Source organism: Myotis daubentonii, chromosome 8 (genome assembly GCF_963259705.1).
Source record: "Myotis daubentonii chromosome 8, mMyoDau2.1, whole genome shotgun sequence".
Classification (NCBI taxonomy): domain Eukaryota; kingdom Metazoa; phylum Chordata; class Mammalia; order Chiroptera; family Vespertilionidae; genus Myotis; species Myotis daubentonii.
In genome coordinates, this window is record NC_081847.1 from 35,354,958 (window position 1) to 35,364,661 (window position 9,704).

The 9,704-nt window shown below is 49.6% G+C and overlaps 1 protein-coding gene across 1 annotated transcript; it reads left to right on the forward strand.

The window, feature by feature from the left end:
• Positions 1–2,161: 2,161 nt before the first annotated feature.
• BPIFA2 (BPI fold containing family A member 2) lies at positions 2,162–8,234 on the forward strand. The gene is made up of 5 exons (XM_059707575.1): positions 2,162–2,308; positions 5,049–5,130; positions 6,415–6,478; positions 7,356–7,436; positions 8,042–8,234. The coding sequence occupies exons 1-4, from the start codon at positions 2,256–2,258 to the stop codon at positions 7,394–7,396; spliced, it is 240 nt and encodes a 79-aa protein (XP_059563558.1). The 5' UTR covers positions 2,162–2,255; the 3' UTR covers positions 7,397–7,436; positions 8,042–8,234.
• The last annotated feature ends 1,470 nt before the right edge of the window (positions 8,235–9,704 follow it).

A 9,704-nucleotide genomic window follows, 5' to 3' on the forward strand; every position in this document is an offset into this window, starting at 1 on the left:
AAACTAAAGATTTGTTGAATGGCGCCCTTTCTAAATTATTTAAAGGGGGCCAGGCTTTGGGGTGAGTTGGTGCTTCATGATGGAGATCTTTGCTCAAAATAATAGGGAGGGGGCAATACATGTCTTTTGGAGAGGGATGCAAATTTAAGGTTAAAGGCAGAAAGGCCACAAAACTTGCTCTTCCCTCAGAGCCCACGTGGTCTGAGGCCAGGCCCACCAGAGCCTGGGTAAATTAGAGGCGGGGCCACACGACCAATCTGAGCATCACATGAGTTTCAGCTTCCACATCCTGTAATTTCAGGGTCAGGGGGAAGGTTCTCTTCACTCTCACCTCCACCTGTTTGCTGGTGCCTGGATTCCCTTTTCCAGGGAATGAGACTTTCCTCTCTGAATACAGCTGAGAATAAACTTTCAAATCCCCTTAGGAGAGAGGACACTGAAATCCGCACCCGCTGGCTCCACACATAGAGTTTTGGAGTCAAATGGTTGTGAGTTCTAATTCTGGCTCAGGCGATTGCTCTTCCTTGGTATCGTGGGGGGAATCACAGCTGCCTGGTCCTCAGTGTGCCCCGCCATAGAATGGAAACAATCGAACCTCTGAGGAGGGCTGTGGGAAAGACCAAAGTAGGCAAGGCTGATGAGGCCCAAAGCTCAGCATGACGCTGCATAGAGAAGGGCTCCGCACATGGCTGTCAGGAGGAATGACAAGGGTGAATTCTGTTGTTGCACAGGTTGAAAATCAGTAATGTCCGCATCTTGAATTTCAAAGCCGAACCAACTCCTGATGGCCCAGGCTTTCGCCTGAGGGTCCCCACCTCTGCTGATGTCTCCTTGACCCTGTGAGTATGCATTAGAACCTGGGATTTGGGGGAGGCAGTGCAGCACAGCCAATGGTCCTCCAAGCTAGAACAGGGCACTTTTCCACACCGCTGAGTGGCCTTGGGCCTCAGTCTCCCCATCTGTAAATCAGGGGGCTTTTCCAGCTCTAAAATCCTAACCTCTAAAAAGTTCTAATAAACTTTGGCCATAACCAAGTCTCTCTTAAAGGAATCCTCCATTAAATATATTTCTGAAAAAAATTATAACATTAATCTAAGAGTAAAATTTTCAAAAATAAATAGGTCAAACATTAACAACTCTTTGGCAAAATTTTCTCTGCCATTATTTTGTCTCTCAAGATTCTCTTTAAATAGCAATGACCATTACAGATAAATGCATATAATAGTGTATAGCTTATAATAAAGGGCATATGTGCAAAATAAAATTTTATTTTTTAATTTATTTTTTATTGAACTTATTGGGGTTACATTGGCCAATAAAATTATATAGGTTTCAAGTACACAGTTCTACAACACAGCATCTGCACATTGCACCGTACGCTCACCGTCCGAAGTCTGGTCTCCTTCCATCACCATTTATCCCCCCTTTATGCTCTTCTGCCTCCCCGACCCCCTTTCCCTCTGGTAATCACCACACTGTTATCTGTGTCCATGAGTTTTGGGTGGGTTTTTTTTGCTTAATCCCTTCACCTATTTTACCCCACCCTCCAGCCCCCTTCCCTCTGACAGCCAGTCGGTTCTATGAATCTGTTTCTATTTTGTTTGTTTATTTTTTTCATTACAGTCCACAAATACATGAAAGCACATGGTAGAAGAATATAACTTTAAAGTATATTAATTACTGTAAAAGAAATAGATGTGGGTAAATCTTTATAAATTGAGTACACTGTCAATTCATCATGCATTCGCTATGAGATCTTAGGATAGTTAATTAACCTCTCTATATCAGTGCTTCCTCATTCTGAAATAGCAATAATAGTAGTTTCCCTTATGGTATTGCTGTAAGAATTAGACTGATTAATCCGGGTAAAATACCTTCTAAAAGTGCCTAACATAATTTGTGCTCACTAAATGTTACCTATTATTATTATTATTTTAATAATTAGTGTGCTGCTGCATAAAATTTTCACAGGAACCAACCCTTGGAGACCAGGAGAAGAAGCCCTAACGCGAATAGGTTACATCCCATAAAGAATGTGGACAATGATGGCATTCTCCATAGATGTCCTGAATAATGTCCACATGCTGGAGGACCCGAGGGGGCGATGTGAAAGGTCTTCAAGACCTCTTCTCACTGTGAATCTTATTGTCTGCAGGCCTCTGGTTAGGAAGACAGTCAACCTGAACGTTTCCTTGGACCTCTTGGCTACTGTCCAAATTGAAACTGATCCCAAGAGTGGTGACTCCAGAGTGGTCATGACAGAATGCGCCAGCGACCCAGACAGCATCTCATTCACCTTGTTGGGCGAGTAAGTCCCATCCATCTCAAGAGAGCTGGGCTCTCAGAGGAGCGAAGGACCCTCATTTCAGCCCTCTTCTTATCCCTGGGAGATGGCACAATGTGGTGAAAAGGGTTTAGGCTCTGCAGTCAGACAGGCCTCGGTTCAAATACCAGCTCTGTCACTAACTTGTAACTTTGCCATCAACTTAACCTCTCTGAGCCTCGGTTTTCATATATGTAAACTGAAGATGACAGTAATACCTACTTATAGGCTGCTGAGCTGAGCAAATGATAAAATGCAAGTGTTTAGCATAGAGCCTGGCACACACTAAGCTCTCGGTAAGAATAGCATCCAAGCTGATTTTGTGTCTCCTTGTTCTCCCCATGATGACTGAGGCAGGAGCGTGGACCTCTCCAACGAGAATCATGAATTTGCTTAGTTCACCTTTCAGCTCTAGCAGAGTTTGCTTCTTGCTTTTTGCAGCGCTGTTGTTAGGGGCATGCCTATTTAGGATTGCTATGTCTTCTTGAAGAATTACCCCTTCATTGTTATCTCAATCATCGTCATCATCATCAGCATCAGTTGTATTTACCTCCTTGCCTCTGGTTGGGAGGAGGAAGAGGAGGAAATGCTCACCATGGGCTCTAATTTCAGATTGTCTCCAAATTGTTCTCCACCCCCTGGAAAATTCCTGAAATGAGATCTTGAGAACTTAATCCTATCCATTTAAATCACTGATCCCTGTTAATCCAGAATAATCTACATCCTCAACTGTGTGATTGAAAGAGCAGGTTTGGTCCCTGGAAGAGGGTTGAGGGAGAATGGGTGACCCTGGCTGTGGCTGGGACAGGAGAAATGCTCGGGAAGTTGAGGACTGGAGCAGGTTGGCTTCGGCAGGGAAGAGGGTCAATCCACCCGACCTCCACCAGGGGATCTGAGCACAGGCTGCCTAAAAGCCCCCTAAAGCCAAACAAAGGCTCCAAGGTCTTATGTTAGTTGGAAAGCTGGGATGCAATTCAGAGCTCTGAGCCCTGCTGGACACTGCTTTGCATGTAGCCCCAGGGAATTCCTCCTGCCTCTGGGTCTCAGTGTCCAAATCTATAGAATGGCTTCCCACTCTGCTGCTCCAAACACTCTCAGGGCTTTTCTTTCTGTTTTGGATGGAATCCCCACACCTCCCCATGGCCATCTAGGCTCTGCCTGACCTGCCCCATCCTCATCTCACTTCACTCTCTCCTTGTTCTCTCCTGGCAAACACACTGGACTTTGCTCTGTGCCTCCTTCCCACCTCCAGACCTGTGCAGGGCTGTCCTCGCTATCTCCTCCCCTTCCTCCCCCTGCCCCTGCAATCTCACCTCAATAGACTCTCATCCTTCAGTGTCTAAAACAGGTTTGCTCCTCTCCAAAGTGCCTACTCCCACCCTTCAGAGTACTTATCAAAAGTTGTCATCATACATTTAATTGTTTGCTTACTTCATTCATTCTTTCAGCTACAAATGTATTGAGCACCTACTAGGTGCCAGACAGGCAGTGTTCCGAGCTCTGGAGAACTTATTGATGAGAACAGGCAAGGACCCTGCTGTTGTGGTGCTTTTTGTCCGGAGGGAAAGGCAGATAGGCGAGCATTCAGCCCCTTAATAAAGAGCTCTCAGGGAAGATGTCAGATGGCATAAGCCCTGAGCAGAGAGGCACACTTATCAGGGAACCATAATACAAAGCCCTTCCTTAGGGGAGTGGTCAGAGGGGGCTGCCCTGAGGAGGTGGGAATGTGGGAAGGAGCCAGCCTTAGGAAGACTTGTTTAATGTTTGGGTACCAGGTTAAGAGCTGTTTGTGCTTTGCTCATCCTATGTCCCAGCCTAGCTTGGTCCTTGGACATTGTTGCTGTGCTATAGTATTTGTTGAATTAAGGAGGTTGTGATGGGATTCTCATGAGGCATTGGGGTGAGTTGCTGGTCAGACATCCTATATAAAAAAAAAAAAAGTAATATGTAAATTGACCAAATGACAGAACAACCAAACAACCAATCAAAGCATAATATGCTAATGATATGCTATGGCTGCTGAACCATTTGCTATGACGTGCACTGACCACCAGGGGGCAGGAGCTCCGACCAGTAGGTTAGCTTGCTGCTGGGGTCTGGCCGATCAGGGTAGAGCGAGACAGGCCCAACATGCTCTGGAGCCTTCCCGCGGTCCCTCCCCAGCTGGCCACCTCCCACGTCCCTCCCTGGACCCAATCGTGCACCAGTGGGGTCCCTCGGCCTGGCCTGTGCACTCTTGCAATCTGGGACTCCTCGGGGAATGTCGGAGAGCCGGTTTCAGCCAGATTCTGCAGGCCACTCCCCTTGGGAAGGCACCAGACATAGGACTCATGGCTGGCAAGCGCTGCTGCGGCTGCAGGAGCCTCTCCCAATAGGGACTGATTGGGTGGGAGACTGTGGCAGGCACAGCGGGGCGAGGATGAGCGGGAGTGGCAGGTAGGAGCTGCCGGCAGCGTTGGACTGTGGGTTTCAGCCCAATCCCTGCAGGCCACCCAGAGGAGTCCCACCATGCACAAATTCGTGCACCAGGCCTCTAGTGGGATTATAAGTGAGGATTCCCCTGGATAGAGGGAGGCTCTGTCTGTGCTTAGAAAGGCACCTTAGTGTCCGTGGGGTTTGTTTCCCTGCCTTCAAGGTGCTCTGCCATCTCACACCCTCTCCCCACTGCCCGCTGCTTGGCAGCTCTGCCCACTCGAGCATGATTTATTACTTCTCTCTCTTTCAGACACAGTGCAGTGGTCAACAAGCTCACAGGCACCGTGAGCAGCTTCCTGAGCGACACTGTGTCCTTCCTGGTGCAGAGATACGTGAGTCATCCACTCCTGGGGGCCCAGAGCCAGGCCTGGTGGGGGGCAGTGCACATTTACAGGCCTGGCTGTGCTCTCTGGGCCCCCCTCCTTCTGAGGTGCAAGCTTCTCCTTGGGCTGCCAGGTGGAACCTGCCCCTCTTTACTCGGCTTGGGGGTGTGGGAGGGGGAGCAGAGGCCTGACATCAGCTGAAATCACTGTGTCCCAAACTTAACTATTTGTCATATCCATGTACGAATAATGTGTTTGTAGCTAATGTGTTCCTTTAATCGACACAACTTTACTTACTTAAATTTACTTAAATACACTTATTTTTAAAGGAAAACTTCATATCCCTGCCATTCATAGAAATTAATATCACTTATAATTAATTAAAAAAATGAACACAGACCTATAATAAAATAGGCATTTTATTTGCACATCATTCAAAACCATATGTACCATGTGCAGGATTCCTGTGAATCATACAAAACTGTATGTAGCATGTGCCCAAAGTTCCAGGACTCTGAATCAGTCATCCTAGAAAGGGCGTAGGAATCTTGGTCGACGAAGGGCACATCCCGGGGCTGGAGCCTCGCCACTCGCTGCGCGGTCCTCCAGCTCAGCACAGGCCTGGCTAGAAGTGCAGACTCTCGGGCCCACCCCAGGCCTGCAGAATCGGAATTTTCATTTATACAGATCCCCAGGGAGCGGCACACACAGTCATGAGAGACACGGCTGTAGGGTCCCAAGGGCCCCATCGCACTCTAAAATTCCAGGGTTCCTTTGCCGAAACCGGTTTGGCTAAGTGGATAGAGCATCGGCTTGCGGACTGAAAGGTCCCAGGTTCGATTCCGGTCAAGGGCATGTACCTGGGTTGCGGGCACATCCCCAGTAGGAGGTGTGCAGGAGGCAGCTGATCGATGTTTCTCTCTCATCGATGTTTCTAACTCTCTATCTCTCTCCTTTCCTCTCTGTAAAAAATCAATAAAATATATTTAAAAAAAAAAAATAAATAAAATTCCAGGGTTCCAAACTTCAAGGTTCCTAAGAATGTAGGAGTCTGGGGTGTGAACACGCTAGATTCTTAAGGCTCTGGGATTGAAGGTGGCAGGTGGTGGGATCTAGCATCCGAAGGTGCTCTGATGTTGGATTTCTAGCTTTCCGGTGCCGGAGAATCCTAAGGTTCTAAGATCCCATCTCATGAGCCTCTCCGTGGGTGGCCTGCAGAGTGTGCCCAGCTGATAATGAATCCGTCCTTTTTTCTCCTTCCCCACCTCTTCTCCCTCCCTCTCTCTCCCTCAGATGTGCCCACTGATGCGAATCTTCGTCTCCACCCTGGGTCCGCAGATTGCTGAAAATATCATCAGTAAGTCAGACCCTGGGAAAGCAGAGGCGTTCCCTGTGCAGCCTTCCCAGGGCAGGCATGCAGCTCTGAGCCCGCCCCACAGGCAGGTCTGGTCAGGGGCCCCTGGAGAAGCAGCAGGACCCACTCCTAAGTCAGTTGGGAGAGTGTGGCTGGAGGGATCCTTGCAGAATGGAAGGGGTTCTGTGGGCCTCTGGGGTCTCTCTACTATCATCCCTTGGAAACCCCACAGATGCTGCCTGGCAGAATGTTGTGAGGAAGAGCATGGGCCAGATCTGAGTTCAAATCCTGGCTCTGCTACTTAGCAACTGTGGGGCCTTGGTCAAGGGGCTCTGCCTCTCTCAGCCTCCGTTTCTCCTGGGAAAACACCATTGTAAACATTGTGGGGTTGGTGAGTGGATTAAAAGAAAAAGCACAAAGAGCCCAATGTTCAGCAGACACTGCTAATCAACACGTTCCCTTCTCTTTTCCTTCTTATGAGGAGCGGGGGTTTCTCCACCAGCCACTGGGGGCTTTCTTTAGCTTTTGGATCTCCAGGCATGTCTGGGGTTGCTGGGGAGACTGGAGCAGTAGAAATGGATCAAGTGAATGTGTCCGGGTCCTGGAGGTGGCCTTTCCATGAAATAGCCACAGGTCCAGTTCTTTGGGCAATCCCTCTGTGCTCTGCATGCACCAGCTCATTGGATCCTCACAACAGCCCTGTGGGAGTGGTACCATCATTGTACCCATTTTACTGATGAATAAACTGAGGCTCAGAGAGGTGGAGTGGCATGCCTGAGGTCCCATCGCTGTCAGGCTGACCCACTGAAGAGTGATAGCCATTGGGGTCTGTTGTCTATTTGGTGGAGAATGAAGCTTCCTATTGATTTTGTTCCTCCAGAAAATGGTCTGCAGGTAGCCGACGTGCCAGTCAAAGCGTGAAGAGGGCGGATGAGGAGGACTGCTGTGATGCCCCCAACTGGTGAGCGGTCAGGCTCTGTGGCCCATGCTAAGGGAGGATGAGGCTCCTCCTTAGGGGACAATGGTGAAGCCAAAGCAAGGATTGGGTTCCCTTGTTTCTCTTGCAGCAGCCTGAGTCCTAATCTTGCTGATCTTGGTCTTAGACTGAGCCTTGACCCTAGTCCCAAGCTGCGCCATGATGCTGGTCATACTCTAAATCCCAGTCCTTACTCACATACCTCGACTGAGCCTGGATCCTAGTCACAGGCTGAGCTTTGGCCCCAGTTATTAAGCCCTGAAATTAGTCACAGATTGAGCCCTGACCCTGACCTCAGACTGATCCATGATCTTGATTATTTACAGAGCCCTGAACCCTGACTCTAGTCCTGGGCTCTGGTCAGTCTCTTTACATCTGCCACTGTTCCTAAGGTGAGAGGAGGGCAGAGTGAGGGGTAAGGAGGCCAGAGAAAGACCCCAAAGCACAGGTGCAAGTCCCCTCTCCAAGGCTTTAGGCCCTGCAAGGTATTGTGGGAAAGAGCGTGGGCAGTAGTGTGTGGTGAAGAGCAGGTGCCAGCAAGGGTCCTTTTGCTGTCAATGGCCTAATTAATTCCTGTGTTCTCATTCCAGATGAATTTCCAGTTGCTTGACCATGTTTCCTTGCAGGATCTCCCCCTGGGAAGATACTGCCACCATCCAACTGGACTGAAAGCCTGAGACCAGAAGAAACCCTCTCAGCCACTCCTTGCCTTCACAGTTGAGACAGCAGTCTATGCTCATCACCCGCCCCCTCCCCCCAGCAATAAAGGCCACTTCTGCATCCTCCCGTGTGACATGTTGCATTCCTTCCATTTGCGATTTGGGGAGGGAGGTGCTACTAGGGCAGCAGAGATCTGGGTCAAGAACTGGAAGGGCCCTAGCTGGCTTGGCTCAGTGGTTAGAGTGTCGGCCTGGGGACTGAAGGGTCCCAGGTTTGCTTCTGGTCAAGGGCACATGCCCGTGTGGTGGGCTCGATCTCCGGTGGGGGGCGTGCAGGAGACAGCCGATCAGTGATTCTCTCTCCTCATTGATGTTTCAGTCTCTCTCTCTCACTATCTCCCCCTTCCTCTCTGAAATCAATAAAAATATATTTGTAAAAAAAAGAACTGGAAGGGATATCTGTGACTATCCAGCCCAACTTCTGGTTTTACAAATAGGGATACTGAGGCACAGAGAGCAAGAAACTGACCTAAAGTCACACAGCCAGTCTGTGGCAGTGGTAGAACGCTTGCTTCATCTATTCACATTCAGCGGGTATATAGTGAGCACTGGCTCTGGACTGGGAAGGCAGTGGAAATGGGACAGTCACATTCTGGAGACAAACCCACCTGGTCCTTTTCTTCATTCCCAGTCAGGGATCCTGAGAGGACGTGTGGGGAATCAGGCAATACCTGGTCTGACTGGACTCAGGAGCTCAGAGGCCTGGGCCATGTGCCCGCCTGCCCACCCATGCCTTTGAAAGGGCGAGGGCTCCACGGGAGCTGAGATCTCTTCAAGCAGTGCCTGAAAGCGCCCAAGGTCTCCAACCCCCAGAGCTCACCCATCTCTCCTATCGCCACCCCCGAGAGCCTGTGTGCCCACCTGGCAAGCTGCACAAAAGCCCTACCTGCCTGGTGAGGCCAGGGCTCCAGTGGTGTTCCATTGTCCCATGGAGACCAGCTCCTCTCTCCACCCAAGGCCCCTCCATTCATGCGCCAGAACTCAGCTGTCTCCAGGCTGCGCCTGGCCGTGGTTGAGACAGTATCACTGTGTATGCTAAGACCACCACACAGGGGACCTCATGAATTCCTCACCACACCCTTATACCAAAACACCCTTCTTATCCCCATTTGGCTGGGCATTATCCAATCTGCGTCCGTGGCAAGCCTTTGTCCACGCTGTTCCATCCACCTGGGCACCTTTCCTTCCCCAGCTCCAGCTGCCTAAATTCTCCTCAGCTGCAAGACTCTGCTCAGGTAAGTGGGGGCCTCTCCTCAATGCTCCCTAAAAAAAGACACTGTGCTTCCCAACTTACAGGTCTAACCAAGTTCCCTGGTCATTACTGTCCAGTTCAGAGAGGGTGTTCAGGATGCGTTAGTTCTCATTGCCATCGTTCTCACCTTCTTACTCAATTCATCTGTCTGCCCCATGAGCCTGTGACAGCAGTTCTCAACCTGTGGGTCGCGACCCCTTTGGCAGTCGAATGACCCTTTCAAAGGGGTCGCCTAAGATCATCCTGCATATCAGACATTTACATTATGATTCATCACAGCGG